Consider the following 27,703-nt stretch of genomic DNA (forward strand, 5'->3'; position numbering starts at 1 on the left):
CGGGCCTACAAATAAAACATTAAATTTCGGGGAGGTTTTCGGGCTCGGACCTGCAAAGTTCATTGATTGGGCTCAGGCCATGCCGGGCTTTAATACCCGCGGACCGGGTCGGGTCGGGCTGGATTTTTAGGCCCGATTTTACCTCTATCTTAAATACAGTCTTGATGATTTGAAAATGGCTGCAATTACGACGTCGGGAATGTTCCCTCCGGGGGAAAAAAAACGATTTGACCAACATTATGTTTAACAAACTTTTCATGCGTTATTTCATTGTGTAAATGTATTTATAACGATCATACAAATATGTAAATTATTTAAACATTAAGAAAATGTGTGGGTTTCTTTTCTGCCAGCTGAGAATTTGTTACAAAAGACAGGCTTTTATGGCATCCCCTCCATTTCCTCCTGTTCCTGAGTCATCACAAATAAAACATAAAATTAGGGTTTCGGGCTCGGGCCTACAAATAAAATATAAAATTTCGTTTTATGTTTTCGGGCTCGGGATACCCGCGGACCCGATTCGGGTCGGGCTGGATTTTTTAGGCCCGATCTTACTTTTAGTTTAAATACAGTCTTGAGCTTAAATTGGCTGCAGTGACATCAGAACGCTCCCTCTGTAACAGAACACGATTTGACCAACGTTATTGTGACAGCCGATGCCAACCAAAAATGATGTAATATCCGGGTTATAAAATTGCGCCAGCAGTCTCCACGCACAGAGAGCGCCAGTGGGCAACACGAGTCAAGTCAGTGTAAGCTCCAACCCGCTTCATTCTCGGGACAACTTTTTTTGTGTGAAAGCAATGACGCGGGTAAATCCCGCGTCACCTTACACGGGAATTTCCCTGGATATATGTGTGAAAAGGGCTGTAGGTTCACTAGGAAGGTTCTCTACAACAGAGGCTTCCTGAGAAGTCTACTGCTTTAAGATGGCGGCTGTTTACTAACGCATTTAGTTCTATATACATGTTGCTAATGCTGCCGTGTCTGTCATTTGCATCCAGTTCTGTATATATGTGATGCAGAGGTTGCGCTAGACTTTTTCGTTGTCTGTCATCTTGACTGACAGGGTCATAAAAATCCGGTCATAATCTATTTTTACCCGTCACTTAAATTTTTAAAATGATGATAATGACATTGTGGTGACCCTTTGTTTGGCATAATTCACCTTCCTTACTTGTGTGTCCATTTGGCCGAGCGCGTTACCGGTGTAGGTTCAAGCGCCTACACCGGCTACGACAGTCACGTGACAGAGACACTTAAGAGCGGTGCGCGGTCCCCTCACTATCCACTCGCTCTCGCTATATGATTGGCGGAAGAGTCGAAATGCTCTCCCGTGAAATGCCTGTTTAAAAATGTTCCCGTTGTTACTTCTTGCGTTCGCTTATAAGTGCCCATTTAAAAAGGAAAAGCGATGGATGATACTACACACAGAGCGTATTATTAACAAATGTTAAAGTGGTATAATCATATAGCGAGAATAAGAAACGTCACTACCATAGACGTAGCCTACCATATGTAGCATATGGAACAATGAAATTAACAGTTCACCTGCTGTGGCCTGAACGTAGTCTCACACTTTCCTCCTGGTGCGCATGGACTTGAATTGCGTGCCCGCTTGTGCAGTCCCTGTTTTTTCACCTCTTTCATCAACACCATCGTCGTTTTGGGGCTTTTTGAAGAAACCTCGGACACTCAGTTGCCTTGACATTTTTTCAGAGTAAGGCCAACTCAGTTTTTTCCGTCACCGTTTTTAAAAATCTGTCAACAACGGAAAATATTCGGTTAACGCGACCCCTGATGTGATATCTACCTTAGCATCATGTGGGGGTAGTTTGTAGGCTATCGGCTACAGTCAGGAATTATTGGAGCCACCTAGCATAGTAGCATCGCGTTTGCAACGGCGTCACACTCCCTTGCCTCCTCCCCATTCCAGCGCTGCTCTCTCATCTCCGTGAGCCCGTCTTTCTCAAGACTTTTCTCGCATCAGTCAACCAACATAGCATAGTAACGCACGCCTTTCCCGTTTCAGTAACGGGAACAGCGTTGCTATGATTAGAAAAGTAATTATTTAGATTACTCACTACTGAAGAAAATAATGCCGTTAGTAACGCCGTTATATTCTAACGGCGTTATTTATTGTCCTGCGATTGGCTGGCAACCAATTCAGGGAGTACCCCGCCTTCTGCCCGTAGTTAGCTGGGATAGGCTCCAGCACCTCCGTGACCCTCGTGAGGGCATGGAAAATGATCGAATGAATTAATGTTTATTTTATGGTCTTGTATATATTTTTTTAATACTCCTATCATCAAATATTATTTGAACACTTTTCTTGACGCCCTTTTAGACGCTGCGAGCCCCCTAGCATTTGCCTAGCTTGCCTTATGGACTGCACGGGTCTGGAGTAGTACACACCATTGTAGGAAATCTTGAATTTCTTGGCAATTTCTCTTATGGAATAACTTTCATTTCTAAGGACATTAATAGACTGCCAAGTTGTACATTAAAGTTTGATTTTCTGGTCATTTAGAGAGTTTACTCAAACCCACCAATGTGATGCTACAGATATTCAACTATCTCAAAGGAAGGTCAGATTTATAGCTTCTATAACCAGCTAAACTGTTTTCAACTATGCCAATATAACTGCACAAAAGTTTTCTAATCATCCATTATCCTTCTAACGCAATTAGAAAACGCAATGTACCCTTAGAACACTGGAGTGATGGTTGCTGGAAACTGGCCTCTATACAAATATGTAGTTATTGCATTAAAAAGCAGACATTTTCAGCTAGAACAGTCATTTACCACACTAATAATGTATAGAGTGTATTTCTGATTAATGTTCATTGAAAAAAAAACTGTGCTTTTCTGTCAAAAATGAGGAAATTTGCAAGTGAACCCAAACTTTTGAACGTTCGTGTACTAGTATATATGGGTGAAATCCCCTTCAGTCATGCACAATTTATATCTTTATCTTTTTCCAGATGTCTAGTGTGAAACGGTTGGGGCCACGGCTTCAGGCCATCCTGTTCAAGCTGCAGTTTGAAGAACAGTTAAACAACATTAAACCGGATGTGGTGTCTGTGACGGCAGCCTGTGAGGAGCTTATGAAAAGTGCTGCCTTCTCCAAACTGCTGCAGATTATTCTTCTTGTTGGCAATTATATGAATGCAGGCTCCCGCAATGGTAAAGCCTTTGGCTTTTCCATATCCTACTTATGCAAGGTAAATCAATCAGTCAATCAATAAATGAAATAAAATGATAACTCTAGTGTACATAAGTCAACTAAGGAACAGAGATGTTTCCACTTCTTAGCTTTGTCTACTTAGTAAATAGGCATAATCTTCTCTTCCTTTTTGAGACCATGTTAACTGTGGCATTTCAAAGTGTTCTCACAAGTAAACTATTTATGGTTAATTTCGTACATAATGTCTACTTCATTCAAAACTGATAGAATATTGGCAGCAACATTTCACTACTAGAATGTAGAACACTGTGGCAGCACCAGTAATTGTGTGTACTTTCGATCAATGGCTTTACCAGTGGACTTTATTTATACTAAATATTCCTCCAATCAGCTACGTGACACAAAATCGGCTGACCTAAAGCAGACCCTGCTCCACTTTCTCGCTGATGTTTGCATGGAGCAGTACCCAGAAGTCATGAGCTTTCCTGACGAACTCATCCATGTGGAGAAGGCCAGCAGAGGTACACCGTATATCAGACTTTTCTGTATTCTTCATTTCATCTACGCATTGAAACAAACAAACCAAACAAAAAGGGGAGCGATACGCATAAACAATTGCAATCATCATGTTTTTCTCTCATAGTTTCTGCAGAGACACTTCAGAAGAATGTTGAAGTAATGGGTCGTCAGATCAAGAACCTAGAGAAAGACATAGAAACTTTTCCTCCTGCACAAAATGACAAGGACCAATTTGTTGAAAAGATGTCGATATCCTCTCTTTACTAGATTATGATAATTCAGCTGTTAAAGATATTCATTAAATTACTAGGGTGTAATACATTGAGGAGCCGAAGTATTTGCACCCCTTGTGATTTTGCAAGTTCACCCACTTGGAAAGTAGGGAGAGTCCTGAAATTTTAATCATAGATGCATTTTCACTTATAGAGACATAATTTTTAAAAAATCTGGAACTCGCATCCTACGATTTTTCAATAATTTATTTGCAATTTACTGGGGTTCCTAAGTATTTGTACCCCTGAGAAAGTCAGTTCTAATATTTATTGCAGAAGCCTTTGTTTGAAATTATAGAGGTCGCTTTCTGTCGTTCTTCACCAGGTTTTCACATATGGAAACTGGGATTTTGGCCCATTCTTCCCCACAAATATTCTCTAGATCTGTCAGGTTTCGGGGCTGTCATTGATAAACACGAAGTTTCAGCTCCATCCAAAGATTTTCTACTGGATTCAGGTCTGGAGACTGGCTAGGCCACTTCAGAACCTTGATATGCTTGTTACGCAGCCACTCCTTGGTCAACTTGGCTGTGTGCTTCGGATCATTGTCATGTTGGAAGATCCAGCCAAGACCCATCTTCAAGTCGCTGATTGAGGGAAGGAGGTTGTGGCTGTAAACCTGACGATACATTTCAACATTCATCCTCTGCCTTATACTCTACAGTCATCCTGTCGCCTTTGCCAAAAGCAGCCCCAAAGCATGAGGTTTCCACCCCCATACTTCACAGTGGTGATGGTTTTCTTGGGATTGTATATATGTATGTATATATATTAGGGCTGTCAAAATTATCGCGTTAACGGGCGTTAATTATTTTTTTAAATTAATCCCATTTAAAAATTTGACGCAATTAACGCACTTGGCCCAGCTCAGACAGATTTAAATGACAGAGGAGTGAAAGGCCCACTTGTTAATTGTGTTTTGCGGAGTTTTGCTGCCCTCTGCTGGCGCTTGGGTGCGACTGATTTTATAGTGTAAGTAATTATTGCCATCAACAATGGCGGGCTACAAGTTTATTTTTTGATTGAAAATTTTACAAATTTTATTAAAACGAAAACATTGAGAGGGGTTTTAATATAAAATTTCTATAACTTGTACTAACATTTTTCATAAAGAACTACAAGTCTTTCTATCCACGGATCACTTTAACAGAATGTTAATAATGTTAATGCCATCTTGTTGATTTATTGTTATAATAAACAAATACAGTCCTTAAGTACCGCATGCTGAATATATATATATCCATCTTGCGTCTTATCTTTCCATTCCAACAATAATTTACAGAAAAATATGGCATACTATATAGATGGTTTGAATTGCGATTAATTACGATTAATTAATTTTTAAGCTGTAATTAACTTGATTAAAATTTTTAATCGTTTGACAGCCCTAATATATATATATATATATATATATATATATATATATATATATATATATATATATATATATATATATATATATATATATATATATATATACTCATCCTTCTTTTTCCTCCACGCATGACGAGTAAAGTTTGCACCAAAAAGTTCTACTTTGGTCTCATCTGACCACATGACTTCCTCCCATGACCCCTCTGCATCATTCAGATGGTCCCTGGCAAACATCAGACTGGCCTTCACATGTACTGGCATCAACAGGGGAACCTGAGCAATGCATGATTTTAAACCACTGCACAGTAGGGTTTTACTGACAAAAGCCTTTGAAACTGTGCATCCAGCTCTCTTCAGGACATTGCGCAACAATTTTTACTCTCGTGTCTTTCGAAAGCTCTCTGGTCTGGCCCATGGTAGCAGTTGGATTATGACTGAAAGTGGGGTGCACAGGTGACAATATTGAGCTGAAACGGGTAGTGGGTCGGTGGTTACTCATGGGGTAAAGGTGGACTTTTTTTAAGGTGGACTGACAACTCTTTGAGTGTCATAATTGCTGATTCTCAGAGGTACAAATACTTATGAACCCCAGTAAATTACAAATAAATTATTTTTAAAAAATCATACAATGTGATTTCTGGATTATTTTTTAGATTATGTCTCTAGAAGTGTAAATGCATCTATGATTGGAATTTCAGACCTCTACCCATTTTCTAAGTGGGTGAATTTACAAAATAACAAAGAGTGCAAATACTTCCGCTCCTCATTGCATAAAGATATATAGACATTTATTCTGACTTCCTTAACTTAATTTGTTCACAATTTTGTGAGCACTGCCCGTGAACAGTATGAGAAGCTGGATCTGATGTATAAAAACATGGAGAAGCAGTATACAGACCTGGGAGGCTATTTTGTCTTTGACCCGAGAAAGATTTCAGTGGAGGAGTTCTTTGGAGACCTCAACACATTCAAGAACATGTTTCAGGTGTGTTCATGTCCATCCAAAGTCCTATTTTTTGACAGGTGTGTTCATGTCCATCCAAAGTCCTTTTTTTTTTGACTAGACAAAGGAAGTAAGTTTGCACCTGCTTCTATTGACATAATATTAAGGGCATGACTAATGTATTATTTGTTTAAACATCAACTGTGACTTGTTTGGAAGGCTTCCTGTCAGTTTACTTGTTTTGTCAACTATTTTGATTAACTGCCTTCCTTGTTTTAATTTGTTATCTGCTACAATCTACATTGTTTAAATAGTCATTTTAATCCTGCAATTTGTGATTGTTTTTTTTTTTTTTGCTCAGAAGTCAAAACTATAAAAAAAAAAAAAAATTATTGCATAACTTAATAGTTATTTTTCTCCCCCTCCACCAGCAAGCGGTGAAGGATAATCAGAAGAGGAAGGAAGCAGAAGAAAAGATTAAACGAGCCAAGCTTGCCAGGGAAAAGGCAGAAAGGGAAAAGGAAGAGAAACTAAAAAGGAATCAACTTCTGGACATTAACACAGGTTACTGTTTTACTATGGAATATGTGATTTTAGGAGGAAAAAATTTCTTTTGCTCTGTTACTTCCGTCATACACCAGTTGGGGGCAGTCAGAGTCCACACTTCAGTGGAGTATTTCTATGTGTGTCAGGATGTGGGGGTGGGGGTGTGTGTGAGACCATGACAGACACATCACCATATAACCACCAGAGATAATCTAAAGTAGATGACTTGCACACTTATCAATAAAAGCAGAAAGTGAGTTCAGAGAGGATACACTATATTAAAAAAAAATAATACAAAACTTCGACCTATTTCTAACTCTTTTGGTGAACGAGAGCTGCTTACGTGTTAAAGAACATTGTTTTTATGACAAAAATAATGTCTAATTTCCATAGTCATCCCTACATACACAGAAAGAATCCCCCATAGCACACACATTCATGGCAGCACTTTTTCCTTCATTTCCAAGAGCATGACCTAGTTTTAGTGCATTCCTTCTCTGTGGCTCCCCTTTTTATCTCCAAGGATTCCAAATTCATTTCAGCCCCAAGTTCATCCTAATTCCATTTTAAAAGAAACATGCATGCGTGTTAGTGATTCTCTTTAGAAAGCATGGCTCATAAACAGTGTGGTAAAGTGCATCAAGCTTCTTACTTTTTATTTTGGTCTGTCACCCTTTTTTATTCCTTCATTTTTCTGCCTTTCAATTAAATCTCCAAGTGACCTAGTGGCATCACATCTAATATGTCATATGTGCGTTAGACATATGGAGCTGAGGGTTGATTGTTGAAAGCAGGAGTATTCATAGTTTACATTGAGCCTCCTAACTCTATAAGCATGTGAGTGAGGGTATATTAGAGCTTCAAGGATATGGTGCCTGTATGAGGGTTAAATATCATTTGCATACAGGTGTCATATTTGAATGCCTCGAGTCACTTAAAACCCTCTATTTGAATTCAACCACAGACAAATACACACACACCTGGTCTTTGTGCTGTATTTGTTTGTAACCCTCATACTGGATGAATAGACACAATGGTTGCTTTCAGTAGTGGCATTTTTGCATGTTCCCTTCTTCCTAGTTTCCCTTTTTTCTTTATGTCCTTCAAGCATATTATTAGAGAACTAGAAACTGCAATTTCTGGAGAAATTACACCTGGTCTTTCCTGTGTGGCTTTACAGATCGTAGCCCCCCGCCCAAGGCTATCAATAGAATGGACAAGCATGCCTATCAATGGCATTAAACAAATTAAATCCCATTAGAAATGAATGGGAAATTTGGACGTCCATGGCCGCCAATGGCAGCACCCTTAATAAGCGTCAATGGAATTGGGGAAGTTTGGGGGACATGTCCTATTGATATCTGGTCATTATCTGTTGATTTTCGGGGGGAAAAAAATTCCCATTGAAAATGAATGGGAAAAATTTGGACGTCCCTGGACGTCAATGGCATCACCCTCCATAAGTGTCAATGCAATCGTGGACATCTGGGGGACACGTCCTATTGATATCTAGTCATTTTCTGTTGATTTGGGGGGGGGAAAAAATTCCCATTGAAAATGAATGGGAAAAAATTTGGACGTCCATGGACGTCAATGGTATCAACTTACATAAGCGTCAATGGAATCCAAGTACAATGGCATCAATAGAATGAACAAACATGAAGAAATGCCATTGGAAATGAATGGGAAGTTTGGACGTCCATGGACGTCAATGGCATCACCCTCCATAAGCGGCAATGCAATCGCGGACATTTGGGGGACACGTCCTATTGATATCCAGTCATTTTCTGTTGATTTGGGGGGGGGGGAAATGTTCCCATTGAAAATGAATGGGAAAAAATTTGGACGTCCATGGACGTCAATGGTATCAACTTACATAGGCTTCAATGGAATCCAAGTACATTGGCATCAATAAAATGTAAAAACATGCTGAAATGCCATTAGAAAATTAATGGGAAATTTGGACGTCCATGGCCGTCAATGGCGGCACCCTTCATGGGCGTCAACGGAATTGGGGAAGTTTGGGGGACACGTTCTATTGATATCTGGTCATTTTCTGTTGATTGTGGGAAAAAAAAAAACATTTCCCATTGAAAATGAATGGGAAAAATTTTGGACGCCCATGGACGTCAATGGCAGCACCCCATAAGCGTCAATGGAGTCAGGGATGTTTGGGGGACAGGTCCTATTGATACCTGGTCATTATCTGTTGATTTGGGGAAAGTTAGTTTTTTCCCCATTGAAAATGAATGGGAAACATTTTGGACGTCCATGGCCATCAATGGCATCGACATCCATAAAGTCAATTGAATCCAAGTACATTTGCATCAATAAATTTGACATGCATGGCCGTCAATGGCATCAATGCAGTGTAAAAAATTCAATTGGAAATCCCATTGTAAGTGAATGGGAAATGTTCTCATTAGAAATGAATGGGACCGTTTTTGGCAAATTTCCGGGGGACCGTAATTTTGATCAAAATTCTGTATGCAACTTTTATGCCCCTCACCGTCACAGAATTTTTGATGCCCAAATTGTGTGATTTGGTCAAAAATTGAAGGACAAGATACATTTTGAAACTTTTCTTTGTTTCCCATTAAAAATGAATGGGCCAGTTTTTGGCAAATTGCCGGGAAACCGTACATTTTATCAAACAATTTTTCTCTGTCACTTTTATGCCCCTCTTCATCCCGGAATTTTTGATGCCCATCTTGTGTGTTTTCGTCAAAAATTGACGGACTAGTAACAATTTGAAAATGGCATCAATACAATGTATAAATTCAATTGGAAATCCCGTTGGAAGTGAATGGGAAATTATCCAATTAGAAATGAATGGGAAAGTTTTTGGCGAGTTTCTTTTTTACAAATGCTGTATACAACTTTTATGCCCCTCACCGTCACGGAATTTTTGATGCCCAAATTGTGTGATTTGGTCAAAAATTGAAGGACAAGATACATTTTGAAACTTTTCTTTGTTTCCCATTAAAAATGAATGGGCCAGTTTTTTGGCAATTTGCCGGGAAACCGTACATTTTATCAAAAAATTTTTCTCGGTATTTTTTATGCCCCTCGCCATCCCGGAATTTTTGACGCCCATCTTGTGTGTTTTCGTCAAAAATTGACGGACTAGTAACAGTTTGAAAGTTGTCTTTTTTTCCCATTAAAAATGAATGGGCAGGTTTTTGGCAAATTTCCGGGGAACTGTATATTTTTTCCAAATTGTGTTAATAACCTTTATTCCCCTCCCCGTCCTGGAATTTTTGATGCCCAAATTGTGTGATTTGGTGAAAAATTGTAGGACTAGATACATTTTGAAACTTTTTTTTCTCATTAAAAATGAATGGGCAAGTTTTTGTCAAATTTCTGGGGAACCGTAAATTTTTTCCAAATTCTGTATACAACTTTTATGCCCCTCACCGTCCCGGAATTTTTGATACCTAAGTTATGTAATTTGGTAAAAAATTGTAGGACTAGATACATTTTGAAAATTGCTTTTTTTTTTTTCGGAAAATTGCCGTTTACGGGCAAACGGAAATTTTTTCGGGGTCGTTTGAAAAATTCCCATCGTCGTGCAAAAATTCCGGATGTGTCGGTACTTGAATGGTGCCGATCGGTCAAGCGGTTCGTGCTGCGCAGCGCGCCGAAGGATTCCCATTCAAAAAAAAAAAAAAACAATAATATATAGGGAGGAAGTTGTAGAATCTCACTACCTGATCTTTCCAAAGGAAAGACCAGGTAATTATCTCCTGAAATTCCAAAATGTCCTTCCTTCACACGCTATCACTGTCTGCATAGTAGCTCAGTTGTTGATTAAACCCTGGAAGGTCAGTTTGGTTTTTGGCTTTGCTTTGTGAGTTAGTCAGACAGAAGTGAAGGCAGTCCACCCCCATTTTTGTGTGTGTGGAACGTATTTCATCCTCATGTCCTTAAAGTTGAGAAAATAACCAGGGAGAGTCCACATTCAAACTCTTTGGTTTGGCTTGGAACTTCCCATATGCTCTGGAAAAACAATGTGGTTGGAACCCGACCACTAAGGAATGGGATGTACGTTATTCCAGCAACTAGGTGTCAGTAGAGTCTGCAAAAAATACTGCATTGCCATGAGAGATGAGGATGTGCGCATGTGTGACCTACAGACCCACGCAGATGCTGGTATGGGAACCACCGCTTGGTGTGCTCACGCTCCATGCAAAGAGCTTCTGTGATCAGGGTGGGGGATGGTATGGTGAAGTGAAGACTGCAGCAGCTGCTGCTGCTCTGTTGAGGCTTACACACACTCACACCCCTACACGCACACACACAAACACACACCGATGTTGTTTATTGATGTGTAGGGAGTTGAGTGTAGATATTGAGGAGAACAGAGGTGAAACACAGGGTGAGACATTACAGTCACGCCACAAATTATATCTGTTCCAATATACTAATGTCTGATTTTCACCAACTTCATGCGAATTTTGATCATTACTACATGCAAGGTACTGCCTTCACAATGATTGTGGAGGTGCCAGATTGTGTTTGTGATTCAGTTGGCTCCAGATAGTCACCTTTAAGAGTTCTCGCAGTCTAATGCTATTAGAGAAATTAATCTTATGTTCTTTGTGGCCATAGGCAGGATCTTCCAATTTGGTGCACGTGCTAATGTGAATAGCTTAGACTTGACTTTTGGTATTACTTTTTATATCAAATCTTTGTATTGACTGAACTCTTACATCTGCTACGCTTTTGACTGGCACACAAAGCAGCTGATTAATAGAATGTACTAGTATGATCATCATCAAGTGCATAATTAGCTGTGGTGTTGACTCTCAGGAAATAAAATAAAAACCTCCATTCAAAGAAAAGAATGATGTCTTTATCAAACAGTTTTGCTCAAGGCCATACACAGCCTAAACAACTATGTTTACACTAGCATTCAATGCACTGGTTTTTGTCTGTATGCTTTAACTGGTGGTTTAAAGCTACCATGTGATTAGTGTAAGCAGACTTGTGTCGAATGTGCTTCCCTCAAAGGAGAAAAACATGGCCTACATCACCATCAAGCATCCATGTAGTTACCGGCCATCGACACGGAGAGGTGTATGTGAGCTGTTGAGGGGAAATGTGTAAGGCGTTCTGGCTTGTCAGGGGAAGCCACAAGCCATCTGCCGCATGGCTTATTGCAGGATGCGTGTGTGTGCGTCTGGGGAGGGGTTGGCTGGTGGTGACATAAACCTTTAACCCCACTGCCTCCTTTTCCAGACTCTTTTCGTCCTACTCTGAAATAATTAAAACCATCTGCCTGGCTGCTGAGCTGAGCTGTGCTGCTAAATTCTGACATGGACTCACTCATACATTTTTACTCAATCTTGGGATCCATTTAAAATGCTTACAAAAACACATGTGCTGTACATACACAACCACACACGTACACGTAGTCTGATTGAGAACCACCGGGAAAGTGGTAAATTAACATCCGTGCAACAGGAAACTGCATGTATGATTTTCAATTTTATGAAATTTATTGAGATTTGCTTTACTTGTAAAATCCAGCAGGAAGCCCATCACAGTGTCAGTAGAGGATCTAGGTCAGCGCCTATCTGGGTTAATGTTGCAAATCTTCCAACATGGCTGACTGACCCACGTGGGTCTGAGAAAATAACTGATAGACAGACATAATAAAACTTCTCAAAGTTAGAAAACATTCATTAGTTTATTATAAATTTCATGAATGAGGGAAAGAAATCCAAGTCCCAGTGATATATTTTTTGTTGTTTTTGTTAATGCATTGCTCATGTTATATTTTGATGTCCTTTCAGAGGGTGACGAAACTGGCATCATGGATGGCCTCTTGGAGGCACTGCAGTCTGGCGCTGCATTCCGGAGAAAGAGAGGACCACGGCAAGCAGGTAATACATACAGTAACTGGTCTACACATTATTATTTTACTATATACAAATTATTATTCATGCTTCTTATGGAGCCATTATGTTAGTGGCATATAGTGGCTGTGGGGCCATAGTGTTTTTGATTTATGCTTAAATTGTGAAAGCGGTGCCTACTGCGTGATGTCGTTACACTAATGTGTTTGTACTGCTGTGTTCACGTGAATTTTTACTTAGTAGTACCGAACCAAATCAGTAGTTACCACAAATTAGAATGACTTTTGTATACATCCATATTTATGTCTAATTATATGCTATAGATCAATTTAAAAGCAGTCTTGTTTTTGTCACGTACCTGTAATCACCAACTAGGGCTGAACAATATTGGAAAAAACTGATATTGCGACTTTTGGGGGTTTGCGATGTATTGCAATATGTATTGCGATAGTAGTGTGATATTTAAAACTCGAATAAATTTCACCAGAAAATACCAGAAACCCTAGAAATATTAAAATCCAAGCAATTTTAGGCAAAAATTTGTATTAATTAAAATGAAAATGGTTATTTCTGGGTAAACATATCTACCTAAAATAAATTGTCTACCATTTCAGATTATAATCGTCTACAGTAGGCAAGAGCTTTGACATAATATGCTGTTTTCAATGTCTTGCATAAATCTTGGTGTTTTGAAAGTAGACAAAATGCATGAATGTAGACACATTTCATAAGCAGTGGCACACACTGATCTATCATGTCAAATATAACAACTATTAAAACTGATATAATTGTAAAACTGATATTGTATAATTACACCAATGTATCTCTGTAATCAAACTTTAATATTAAATATCCCGAATACTTTAGCTGACCAGCACTAAAAATCTTTTACTCTCCAATCTATGTCACCACAGCAAGTATGATTCAGCCATTTTTATCTCTGAAGCAGATATTTTCCAAACTTTTGTAGATCAGTGTTATTATTCCTATTTGCATGAACACAGTGTTGTGCTGAAGAGGGCTTTTGGGGAAGAGAAATTACAGCACTTCATGAGAACACAACCAAATCCAAGTTTATATACAGTATATACTGTATATCTATATAGTTAACTATAACTTAATTCCGGACCCACAATCTTGAGCATGGATGCAAGGAAATGGGATAAGCGCATAATGCATGAGCAGAAAGAAACACTGCCTTTGAAGGGTGATTTGGACGGGGGCTTATACACGAACGCATATTGAACTTGAAAAAATATAGCTTCTGCTTGTCTCGGAAGTGCAACTCTTGAAAATGATAAGCAATGTGAGCTGTCACAATAGTAACTTTGCTTTAAGATTTGAAATGGGATTTGTTAAGTGTTCATTGTTTCAAGAAGCCTGAATTTGTCTCTGTGTATGTACACGGCCATTCGCACATGAGGGTATGACTGTGTAACCCAATCCCACCATCAATAGAAGCCAGATGTGAAGCGGAGTCTCAGAGTTGGCGGGTAGACTGCATTCTTTCTTCCTTCTTGTTTTTTTAGTCTTTCTTACAAAGAAGAGCAACATGAAAACAATGTGTATTAACAACAGTTGCTGTTGCAAGCGTTTCTTTGTGACTACACTTTGGATTAATGATACTGTTTTAATAAGTCAGACTGACAGGAATAAATTAAAATAAAAATGGCTAGAGTACGTAGGTTTATAGCCAGGACCGCATACTACTGTAAATTGTAATTCTGCCATATTCCTCCTAGGAAATAGCTGAACGTGTCGAGAGTGTGCATACGTAGCTGTGGTAGAAAGGAGAAAACACATATGTTGTCGCAGATCTCATTTCATCTTAAATCCTCTCTAATTCCTCGCTTTGACCATGAAGTAATTGTAACTAATGGTCAGTCTAAGAGGCAGTGTTATGTTTCAGCTTTGTTAAGAGTTTGTACCTACTACTTTACAACAATTTACAAGTGTTACTCATCCTTTCAGACTGCGTGGGAGGGGCTGCTCACCCATAAAGAGCAGGCTTCTACATTTTTGGCTTTGGCAGTGTGTGAGTCAGCGCTTAATTTAGGAAACCAAAGGAGGAAGCTCATTCAGTCTTGGCTCATCTGATATTATATGTACGTAAAGAATCACTGTGATGCAAAAAAAAAAAAAAAAAAAAAAAAAAAACATTGGCACTTATTTTATAGTACTAGATTTAAGAAAATAAAAAAATATGTCTGCAAAAAAAATAAATAAATAAAATACTCCCTGAAAAGACAGAACATATGAGCTTTTGCCCTTTTGAAATGGAGCTTTAGCCTATTCAAATCTGTTTTTTACTCAGTACTTAAATATATTAATAACTTGAGTCTTTTTTTTTCAGTGTTTCAGACTGCCGTATGTAATAAATAGCCCTATTGTTTATCTTTATGGCCTTATGATGTCATAAATGCCCCTCTTATCTACACCCCCTATTCTTTTCACAATTGTGGCAACTGCAGCGAATGTCACCCACGTGGGATGAAAAGATTTAGCAGGGCCTTTTGAGTTTGCCACCAAGCTCATTGTGTCCAGCTGTGTGACTGAATGGGAAGCCACGAGGCTGTGCATGCTTTATAGCAGTCACCTTTGACCTGTACCTCAGCTCACTGTGGGTATTTGTGCTAGTTGTATAGAATGGGTGGGCAGCCTGAGGTAGCCCCAGCTGTCTAACCCCCTCTGTCTGCCAACCGCTCAAACATGAGAACACACACAGCAGATGTCTGCATGCCAATACAAAGACACACATGGATGTTTGCATACCAATACATCTTCTGAATCTTATTGCAAAAAAAAACAGACACACTTCCATACTTTTCCCCACTAACTCAGTCTTTTTCTTCAACATCTCTTGATGTTACAGTGTACAATACACACCTGAATCTTATCAGTGTATGCAATGTATTAGCACTTTATACGTGGTGGAATATGTCTAATCCCTCACCACCAGCCCATCTGCTCAGTCACAACACGTCCAATCAGTGCAGTGACCAGTTGACAAAGCACCAATCACAACAAAGCAGCACAGATGAAGAGGATGGCAACAATGGAGGCACACGCTGGCTCTGCACACCGTCTGCTGCCCCTATAGAAATCCCTGCTCTTTCACAGCATGCGCAGGACACACAAACACAACTGAAACAATTGAGACCTTTGGTGAGGGTATTCATTGATCACTTCATTGTTGAAGAAGAGATGACACCACACACACTTGTCTTTTAGCACCCATTGATACACAATTGGCTCCCATAACTCATAGGCCACATAAAAAGTATACTCAGCCTTTTTCAAATGTCATTTCTTAAATAAAAAGTGAGACAAAGAGTTGTCCACCACTGATGTTAGCTATAACCTCTACACATTAGAAATGTTCAAGATGGGAAGTAAAAACAAAACAACATGGATAATGTGGTTCCACAAGTATGCACACCTTCTTATGATTCATGATGTGGCTGTGTTCATACCAATCACAAACGCGTGTCAAATGGGAGTCAACACACACCCGCTAAAGTGCATCCTCTTAAAAATTAAACTATTCTACTTTCTTTTTGTCAAGTTTCTTCTTAAAAATAAAATGCTAGCGTAGGCCTCAATGTTTATACTAACATCAGCTGATATTTGGAACCGTTTATAATTTGACTAAGGCCATGCTTATAACTAGAGAAAAACATCCCAATAACATTACTCTTCTACTGTCTAGACTTAACTGTGGTTATGGTTTACTTTTTTTTTATTAGCAGTTTTGTTTGCGCCAACCATGACTTGGAGATACTGTACGGCCAAAAAAATTGAAACAGTTTCATGGAACTTTAACAAAATCACCTCTATCCATGTGTTATGTGTTATGTCTGATGTAATCAGTTGGACCTTATGATCTCTAATTAGAACCCCTGTGATAAAGGAGAAAAACCAGGGGGCGAAATACTACAAGAGCAGAATTTTTTTTTTTAAGTTAGAGTAAATTGTGACCCATGTGTTGTTGTTAATTTATATCTTGATAATGGAGGTAATAATAGTTTTAAAATGCATTATCTAGGGTTAATTTTTAAATTGCATAGTCCAAGCAGGAACAGGGGTGAGTGGACTTGCATCCACTTCAAATGCATTGGGAATTAGCAATTGCGGATCATCTATGTTATGCAGTGTAGCCATAGGGGGGTGCTACAGATCCCTCCTAAACTGGGATCTTGTGCTGTTTGTGCCAATGTCATCTGACTTTGTATTTACACTAGTTGCTGCAATAGTAAACAAAAGGCATAAAGATGGATTTGTGATCCATTATCAGGCTTTGATTAATTGATCATTCTCTTCATTGATTCATGTTCTCCTTAAGTGGGGCATTTACAACTTGTACAGTCAAACATTCTTTCCCTCACCATGCAGTCTGCTAAAGTATAATGTGTTACAATCTGTTCCTCCCAACCCTAAGTGCCCCTCAAGGTTCGCCTCAGTTTTGAAATCCCCACTGCACCGCCACTCCTTTCCCACACCAACCTTTTGATCTGAGTCGCGACGCCCCATTTCCTATTTGCTGCGCAGCCAGGCGTCATGCCAAACCCATGGATCATTAAGTCAATGTGCCAGCTACTTGGTAGCCTGAGACATGCTGAGGATTTCCTCTGTTTGTAGTGCCACCTGTTTAAAAATTAGGAAATAATTTAGTGCTTAATTTTTCCACCCAGCCCCCTTCCAAAGCCTGCTCGAGACATTATACTGTACAAGAACCATTTTATTGTGAAAATTATTGGGAGCAATTCGAAAAGTCCTGTGTAAAGTCAGCGCAAAAATTATTTACATTTTGTTACTTCTAACTGGTGTTTGATTAAGTTATGTGCCATTTTCGATTTTAGTAAATTTAGGACGTTGTGTAAAATGGAAGTAAAAACAGAATACAATGATCGGTGAATTCTTCTCAATAATTCATTCAACTTATTAAATTACAAAGAATAGATATTCAATGTTCAAATCAATACTTTTTTTTTGTGCTAACTCATTTTGAATTGGATTGCTTTTAAGTTTTAAGTTAATTTATTTGAATGAGGACAGTGTAATTTTATTAAATACATGATCACACAAAGTTAAAAATCCCAGAATTACTTTAGCTCTCAGGCTAGTTTTCATGTGTAGTCATCTAACACCTGCAACACATTCCAAAATAAAGTTGGGACCAGTCATGCTTACCACTGCGTGAGGTAATCTTTTCTTTTAACAACATTAATAAGTGTTTGGGAATTCAGGACATATAATTGTCAAAGCTTTTTAAGTTTCTTTCTCATTTTTGTTTGATGTACAACTTCAGTTCTTTGAAAGTCCAGTTCTCCATTTTCATATTTGCATAATGCACCACACATATTCAATTAGAGACTGGTCTGGACTGCTGGCAGGCTACTCCAGTACTTGCACTCTATTACTCTAAAGCCAAGCTGTCATAATTTAGCTTGCTAAAATAGGCCCGGCTGTCCAAGACGTTGCTTGGATGGGAGTACACAGTGTATATTGCTTCAAAACCTATGGTTTTCAGCACTAATGTTGCCATCATCACTCAAACATGCCATGAACTTTGTGCTGATAATAATCTGGATGGCCTTTTTCTTCTGATATTCCCAATTAACCTGTTAACTTGTTGAATCCTCCACAGACAGATGTTTTTCTTCGTTTGCATTCCATAACTTTGCCGTTTTTTTTTTTTTTTTTTTTTTTTTTTTTTTTAATGCTTCTGTACCAGATTTTTCGAGGCAATACGTACATCAAATTCAAGATATGAGAATATTTGCCAAAATAAGTGGATAAATAAATGAGACTAAAAATAATAATATATTGCAGAAACCTAAGCTGCAGTATATAGAGCTGATTTAGCATGCATTGTAAGTCCTAGCTCTCATTTGGAAACTGTCTTATTAGGTGTATTAGAATTAAATAGTTTTTCTAACTTTGCATAAAACATTTCTCATGTACTGACTAGGTTGCTCAAGTTAGGTTATTCCTTTCCTCTAGGTAGTCAAAAGGTTTGTCAATCAACTCATTTGTTTCTATCCTACTCTGCAAGTCTTCAGTCTGTCAAAATTCAACACTATTCCATACAGCCCTCTGATCTTGAGCTGTATTTCCATATGTCTTCCTGTTCACATCTTTCTTGTGGGAGAAGAGGAGGAGCGCACAATTTGCTCTTGCACTGGATTATCTGTCTTCAATGAACATGTATTCATGAAGCACCAGCCACACAGATTTATATGATCTATCATGCTTATATATTTCCAGTTTAGAAATGCAATGCTTTCTAAAATGTACAAGTCTTTGTTATAAGAAGGGCATCCCGACAGGAGGCCTGTGTATTAGAAAATGCAGGGATATAATACACACTGCAGGTTTGTATTAGTAAACATCTCACAATCTTCCTTTCCTCTTTTCTTCCCAGACTCTATAGTGTCTTTATCACAGCTTATTCTGGAGACTTGATCGGTAACTGGATTTTTTTCCCTCACCCCCATTAGAACCATGAGTTGTGTTTTGGGTTGATGTGTGTTTGTTTCCATGGTTCACGTTGCATGTGTGGTTTGCATCGTCATAACACTGACAAAGAGGTCCTGCGATAAACCGTCTGACATTGAACAAATATAAACGCTCCAATGCAATCTCCGCCTGACCTATTTAGCTCAAAATGGCTGCTGCTCCACAGCTGCCTCAAGAGAGTGTAGGAGATCAGGTAGGAGAAAAGACAACAGCTTTTCTCCATCCTGCTGATTTCTGAGCACCTCCCTACCCGCTGTCAGGATTTGGACTTCATTCAGTCATCCAATATTGTGCCTCACCACTTGTTCCTTCTCTTACCCATCTATTTTTCTGCCATGTTTGGCACTAATCCTGCGCACATACTGTATGTGTGTCGCGCTAAGCTGTCCCGTATGTGTGTCATGGTAATGCATGTGCGAGTATGCTGTATGGAGAGGAAGTGAACAATATTTGATCATCCACAGCATTCGCGTTACAATTCAAAAACACCTTTAAAACATCCATCTAATACGGCTGTATCTCTCCAGCGATTTCATTCAAAACATTACACATTTTTCATAATTCAAAAATCATAAATTAGGAAAAAACATGCAACAGGACCAAGATTGACATTACGTTCACGTTTGATTACGTGTTTACGTGACCTAATTTGGTAACCAGTGTTACAAGCTACTTAAGCTTTTTAGCCTCTACAGTCAGTAAATACAGATATACACACAGTTCCTCATGTCTACATAGTTTGACAGAAGACTGAAAATAACAAGTGTACTGGTCCAAATGTGGTTTTCTGTCTGGCCATAAATGAGTTGGGGGGGAAAATGCAGACGGAGTGGCCTCTGACAAATTTCATGTTTTCTCATTAATTATTTTTTTTTAAAACACTTAGCTTTCCGAGTACTGTACCGTCATCATGACAACATTAAAACACACAGAGGTTTAAGGGTTAGTCAAAATTGTGACAGAGGTTTTAGTCTTAGACAAATGTATTATCATATGTCGCTGATGTTTTATGCACAGTTTGATCATTAACAGTGTGCATTAAAATGTACTGCACATAGCTAAATACAACAAGTACCACTAAAAAGTTAAGTGCAACTGAGCTCTATTTGGGGTTTCATTCTTGTTCATAGCCCGCAACTGGAGGATGTCTGCACAGCACCTAGTGATACTATTGTGAATAACTGCCATGAATAATACATAATTGTCCATATTATTCTGATTGTGGCAGTTTCCAAACTGGATTATGTAAACCCGACCAATTACAAATTAAAATAAAAATCTATCCTGGGGCCTGTTTTTCAATTTAATACTTTTGATCCAAGCCTTAAATGAATTTTATGATGAAATACTTGACATTTAAAAAGGAAATTGAAGTAGTCACTTTATCCATTTTTTATTTTAAAATACTGATTTAATATGCATTGCTTAATGCTAAAACTGTTACTGACTGGTATAAAAGGACAATGTGTTCATTATGAGTGTAATTTGCTTTGAGCAAAAATCATACGCATCAAAACAGATGAATTTGTAATGTTTTGATGTTTCTTTTACAATATATTTACCTATGTACATACAGTCATGTGAAAAAATTAGGACACCCCATTCAATATTCAGTTCTTTATTTGGAAATGTCACGTGTCAATGTCTGATCTTGTTTTTCTTAATCTCTGGAAAAGGAAGTGATTTAATTGCAGGTAAACAACAAAAATTAACATTGTTTTACTTATTAAACCAAATTTGTCAACAAAAGTGCATATTTTAACAGAGGAAAAAGTTAGGACTCCCTACTACCTAATAGCTAGTGTTACCCCTGTTGGCTGAAATAACTTCAGTGAGATGCTTTTTGTTTGCATCTACCAGTCTGACATCGATTTGAAGAAGGTTTGCCCCACTCCTCAATGCAGAATACTTTCAACAGTGACGTACTGTTGAAGTGAGAGAAAACAGCCTGGTGAGATCAAAGGATCTGTCTGAGGCCTTCAGAAAGAAGATTGTAGATGCTTATGAGTCTGGTAAGGGATTTCAGAAGATCTCAAAAAATATAAAATCAGCCATTCCCCTGTGCGGAAAGTAGTCTACAAGTGGAAGACATTCAAAACAACTGCAAACATGCCCAGGTCCGGCCGTCCAAGCAAGTTCATCCCGAGAGCAGACCGCAAGATCTCTCAAAAAACCTTAAGATGTCATCACAGGACCCAGAGCAGGCTCTTGCTACTGTTGATGTGATGGTCCATTTCCCTACAATCAGAAACAGACTTCACAAGTTAAACCTTCATGGGAGGTGTGCAAGGAGGAAACCATTGCTCTCTAAGAAGAACATGAAGGCCAGACTGAGGTTTGCCAGAGTGACTGTAGACAAAGACCAGGACTTCTGAAATGATGCTCTTTGGACAGATGAATCTAAAATTGAATTATTTGGACACCAGAGCAGAGGACATGTTTGGCCTGAACCCAATACAGCATTACAGGAGAAGAACCTCATACCAACTGTGAAGCATGGAGGTGGAAGTGTCATGCTTTGGGGATGCTTTGCACCTGACCATCTCACCATCATAGAATCTACCATGAATTCTGTCGTGTATCAGAGGGTGCTTGAGGAACATGTGAGATCATCTGTAAAAAAATTAAAGCTGAAGTAATCTGGACCCTGCAACATGTCAGTGACCAAAAACACACCAGTAAATCCTCCATGGACTGTCTGTAAAGGGAGAGAGTCCTGGAATGGATGAGTCAAAGCCCAGATCTTGATGCCAATGAGATGCTGTGGGGTGACTTGAAACATGCAAGAAACTCATCAAAAATCTCACAGCTGAAAGTATTCTGTTTTGAGGAGTGGGGCAAACTTTCTTCAGACCAATTTCATACATTGGTAGATGGCTACAAAAAGTTATTTCAGCCAAGGGGGTAATGCTAGCTATTAGGTGGCAGGATGTCCTAACTTTTTCCTCAGTTAGAATATGCATTTTTGTTGATATATTTGGTTTAATGAGTGAAACAATGTTAATTTTTATTGATTACCAGCTATTAAATCACTTTCTTTTCCAAAGATAAAGAAAAATATGATCACACATTAATATGTGAACATTTTGTAATAAAGAATTGAATATTTAATGGGGTGTCCAAATTTTTTCACATGACTATAAATAGCTGTTTACCCCAATGCACGTTACAACAAGTGAAAATAGTGTTTGATGAATTCTCTTTGTCAATCAAAAGTATGGTACTTTCTCTGGAAGCAAATTTACTTTTTCGCTAATGCAGGTACTTTTAGCACCATTAGCATGTTTGTGAGTTTATGCGTGTGCGTGAGTGCATGTAGCTCAAACATCCATGTTGAAAAATTAAACTGTTTGAATAGGTTGCAGTGCTGAAACTACACTCTTACAGTTCACCCCTGTCTTGCCTGCATTGACTTGTTATGTGTTCAACAATATTTCACACGGTTGTGCATATTTGCTGACGTCACTCGCTCACAGTGTGTTTGCGGCTTTTTTCAGCCAACCACAGAAGAGCTGGTCATGCAGTGACCAACATGCTGGCCAAAGAACTGATGCAGGAAGATGCACCTGCATCCAAGAAGGCAAACACCAAGGGGAAGTTGGATGAGACAGACAACCACAAAGCAGAAGTTGGGGATTCATTAGAGGAGCTACTGGAAGCCACACCTGCTCGTTCCAGTTAGACGATATGGGCACATTTTCGTTTGTTTTATGTGTATGTGTCACGTGCATCTATGCAGATTTTCCTCTTATTGCTGCAGCCAATATTGCTCTTAAATGTAATGTAATCATCATACACCGTACTTTACAGAAATGAAAGTTCAGCCATGAGAATTTTGCAATTATCATAAAAATGGATAACATGGGCAAAAGTTGCTGACTTTTCTATAAACACTTTCTCGTTCCTAACATAGATCATAATCAATGAATTCACAGCTTGTCCATTATTGGAGCGATTCACCATTATGTCCTAATTTTTTCTCGTAAGAACATCGGGCCCATATAGCTGCTTCAAACGGTTAGTTTTGGATGCACCGCAAGACGTCCACGTTTTTTAGCCCAAAAATAGATTTTCTCTGCACTTGTTTGATACATTGTGCTTTTCAATTTGTAAATGCTGATGATTCCACTTTGTTACTGGAAAAATGTGCCAATGAATAGAAGTCCACAGTCTTGTCATTTCATTCACAGTAAAAGCCTTGCTTTCTGTAGCTCACACATTGGGAAAATAAGTTTATCCAAGGGTGTACACTCGTTTGTGTGAGTTTTTTTTTTTTTCTCCCCAACAATTTTTTCAAAGGGTGATGCACCAAATTGAAGAAAACAAGCACAGTAAAATGACATGAACATTCCTTTGATTTGCCCACAGTGTTATTAGAGAAAGTTCTTGCACAGAGTAAGCAAATCCCAAGCGTTTTTGCCTGGGCCACATTTATTTGGAAACACCCTTTCAAAAAGCACTTTACATGCCTGTGTGTTTTATAAGCATGTAATGTGAGTCATCTATTTTTAGTTCGTACTTATGTGTGCGGTGTGTGTCACGTGCCTGTGTTTTCTGAAATTATTATACCCACCTCTCCATCATACATTCTAGTTTTATTAAACAACGTTGTGGTTTTTGCAGAGATGGCACACTGGAAATCTGGCCAAAAGTGCCCATGTCTGTGTGTGTATTTCGTTGGTGTTCGAACACAGGGGATCTGCTATATGTGTGACGCTGGATGTAGTTTGTGGGTCCAAAATGATGGATGCCATCATTAGCACCTAACACTGACCCTACTCACTCTTTTCTACTCAATTCCAAACTGCAGCTTCGATGCAGTCTGTCAGCAGATATGCAGTATCTATAACATTCCTATGCAAACAAAATACGTAAATTTGTCATCCTTTATAAACATGTAATAACGGGATTGAATTATATCAACTGATTCAATTCTTTTCATGATGTGACATGGAGGAATGATGAAAATCTGTTGTTCAGGGAGGATATCCTCATTGAATTAACAACCTGGGGTTTCTGTTAGTTGCACATTTAATGAGTGTGGCGAAGCACAAAAACCTGCTGTACCTATTGACCAGCCAAGGATGTTACGTGTTTGGATGTGCCAGCTACTGGAATGTGGCTCATTTCAACATTAATGGGAGGATAATACAGAATAAAAGGAACACATCACTGGAATCTAAGTTTTGTTTTCTATTTTTTTAAGATTTTCTATGACGATTTTTACAAATGATTTTTTTTTTTTTTTTTTTAATCTCATTGAATGCATGTGCTTTTTCCAGATATTGCTGTATGTATAGAGAACAATGCACATATTTCTGTTTGCTACGCAGAACAATTAAAGTTTCTTGAAGTAATCCTGTTTTTGTTTTGGTTTATTCATTACTTTCTTAACCCAAAATTGTTGATTGAAATGTAATCAAAAATTCTTGCATCATCAGAATGTTCATTTGTGTAACACTTGTGAATGAATTCTAGTTCATTTTCACCTTAATCTGTATTTTGGTGAAGCATGTTATGCCCCGCTCTATACACATAAAACATTTTTGAGTGAAATGGCAGAAAGTTACTGCACTCTGCAAAGCCCTTATTTTATTGCCAGATGACAGTAGAGGAATGTATAAACAGTGGAAACTACTTCGTTTTGCAGATGCATTCCAGGCTCACTGAAGCTCAGATGTTTCCCGATGGGTTTTCCAGCATGAATTCTTGGTCTTTCTCTGACATGTAGAGTAGATGTGTATGTTTTATCCACTTTATACGGACATTTATCTTCACCTTCATTTATGCCATTTACTTGCCCTTTAATACTTCCACTTTTGTGAAAGGCCCATTTCGCAGGACTAGCATTGGCATGCTTGGCTGAGTGCACCCCATTCAAACTCATCCAACACATTACCCACAGATCTTGTGCAAAGTTTCCGTAGGGAATATTTAATTATTTGCGTAATAGCTTGGGTTTCCCAATGCTTTATTCCTTATCTATTATACACAACAGCAATCTTATGTTGAACTTTTGTTACTCCCGGGGGAAGTGAAACTCGTCCATATGCATTACTCTGTATAAGAGTGGGGAAAATGTTTTATTTTCCACGATACTCAATTAATTCGGCCTTTCTCCCAAACTGAAGTAAACGATCAAATTTTCCACTTTTTGATTGTCCTTTTTAAAAACACAGTTAAGCATGACATTGACCCTGGGTTTTTTGCTCAAATTCCCTTTTTACTATCATTGGCTGCAGGGCCGTTCCTGACCAATTTGGTCCCCTTGGCAACATATTTATTGCCCCCCCCCCCCCCCCCCCCCCATTTCCACCACATATATTTAAACACACTGAAAAACCATGTTATCTCTGTAATTTATTATATTAAAAAAAGAACAAACAAGTGCAGAAATTAAAAGAAAAATGCTGTAATAACTATTCAAAAGCACCAATGAAAACACTTAAAAAACAAATGCATTAAATAAATTACAATTGTTATTACAATATGATTAACACCCACCCACACAAACCTATATAAAGACACACAGAACACTTTAAAATGGGGACCATGTTCTTTTCTTTGAAAGCCTCATTTTTTTTCCTGTAAACTGTTTGAGTTTTGTCTCATCTGACCAGAGAACATTCTTCCAAAACGTTTTTGGCTTTCTCAGGTAAATTTTGGCAAACTCCAGCCTGGGTTTTTTTATGTCTCTGGGTCAGAAGTGGGGTCTTCCTGGGCATCACGCCATGGAGTCCCTTTTCATTCAGACGCCGACGGATAGTACGGGTTGACACTGTTGTACCCTCAGACTGCAGGACAGCTTCAACTTGTTTGGATGTTAGTCGAGGTTCTTCATCCACCATCCACACAATCTTTCGTTGAAATCTCTCTTCATTTTTTCTTTTCCGTCCACATCTAAGGAGGTTAGCCACAGTGCCATGGGCTTTACACTTATTGATGACACTGCGCACGGTAGACACAGAACATTCCGGTCTTTGGAGATGGACTTGTAGCCCTGAGATTGCCCATGCTTCCTCACAATTTAGCTTTTCAAGTCCTCAGACAGTTCTTTGGTCTTCTTTCTTTTCTCCATGCTCAATGTGGCACACACATGGACACAGGACAGAGGTTGAGTCAACTTTGATCCATTTTAACTGGCTGCAAATGTAATTTAGTTAATGCCACCACCTGTTATGTGCAACAGGCAGTGTTGTTTATAACTGTTAGAACATAACTGTGTTACTAACGACGTTATTTTCTTCTGTTGTGAGTAATCTACTTAATTACACACCGTTACTGAGGCGAGAAAGGCGTGCGTTACTATGTTGATTGACTGACGCGAGAAAAGTCTGCGAAAGACGGACTGACGGAGATGAGAGAGCAGAGCAGTAGTGGGGAGGAGGCAAGGGAGTGTGACGCTGTTGCAAACGCGATGCTACAATGCTAGGTGGCTCCAATAATACCTGACTGTAGCCGATACCCTACAAACTATGCCCACATGATGCTTCAGTAGATATCACATATATACAGAACTAGATGCAAATGACAGATACGGCGACATTAGCAACATATATAATAAAGAACAAGATGCGTTAGTAAACAGCCGCCTTCTTTAAGCAGTAGAATTGTCATGAAGGCTATGTTTTATGTTTTCCTAGCGAACCTCAGTCACTTTTTGTCTAAAATGCTCCTGAATCTGCAAAATTTACCTTAAATCAATCTTTAAATGATGAAACAGTTTTAAAACTTACACATGTCGAAAATAGATGGAAGAACTAATGCAATAACGGGAGCAATTTTAACAACTTTAACGGTTGATTCACAACATTAAATGGCTTCCACACATAGCAAAGGTTGTTATCTAGTTATCGCAATATCCGCAATACACCTGTGTCTAGTTAAGTTTAGGGTAAAGAATTAGGCTAGGGCCAATTGTCCCCAAAAAACCTTTAAACTTTAGAAGGTGTGATGTTTTTTTTGTTTTTGTTTTTTAGAAAAAACAAACATGAAAATTATCACCAGTTACTTTGTTAAGTAACTAATTACTCTTACATTCAGGTAACTGAGTTACTAACGCAATTACTTTTTGGGAGAAGTCATTTGTAACTAATTAATTCCTTTTTTTCAAGTATTTTCAACACTGGCCACAGGTAAGTAACAGGTGCTGTTAATTACAGAAATTAGAGAAGCATCACATGATTTTTCAAAGGGTGCCAATACTTTTGGCTGGCCCATTTTAGGAGTTTCTTTGTAAAATGATAATGATTCCCCCCCCCCCCCCCCCCCCCCATTCTCTTTTGTATTTTTTCATTGCAAGCAAAATAAAGGAAGATATATCTACCAAAGCATTTGTAATTGCAATCATTTTCTGAGAGAAATTGAGCACTTTACCTATTTTATCTATTCCTGGACAGGTCACAATGAAATTTGGTAGGTACAGTGTATTCTAGGCAAATGTTCGCATTAATCCTCAAAGCCTGATATTTACTGTACATAT

The 27,703-nt window shown here is 38.6% G+C and overlaps 1 protein-coding gene across 1 annotated transcript in view; it reads left to right on the forward strand.

Annotated features, from left to right (window-relative positions):
- The window catches only part of LOC130923724 (protein diaphanous homolog 1), a 40,730-nt gene extending 16,158 nt beyond the window's left edge, over positions 1-24,572 (forward strand). Inside the window, exons 8-14 of the mRNA XM_057849651.1 lie at positions 2,985-3,224; positions 3,579-3,708; positions 3,831-3,955; positions 6,173-6,337; positions 6,727-6,859; positions 12,640-12,729; positions 22,719-24,572. Coding sequence (XP_057705634.1) covers positions 2,985-3,224; positions 3,579-3,708; positions 3,831-3,955; positions 6,173-6,337; positions 6,727-6,859; positions 12,640-12,729; positions 22,719-22,903 — 1,068 coding nt within the window. The 3' untranslated portion in view covers positions 22,904-24,572. The remainder of the gene's footprint in view (positions 1-2,984; positions 3,225-3,578; positions 3,709-3,830; positions 3,956-6,172; positions 6,338-6,726; positions 6,860-12,639; positions 12,730-22,718) is intronic.
- Positions 24,573-27,703: the final 3,131 nt, after the last annotated feature.

The sequence above is a fragment of the Corythoichthys intestinalis genome, chromosome 11 (genome assembly GCF_030265065.1).
Source record: "Corythoichthys intestinalis isolate RoL2023-P3 chromosome 11, ASM3026506v1, whole genome shotgun sequence".
Classification (NCBI taxonomy): Eukaryota; Metazoa; Chordata; class Actinopteri; order Syngnathiformes; family Syngnathidae; genus Corythoichthys; species Corythoichthys intestinalis.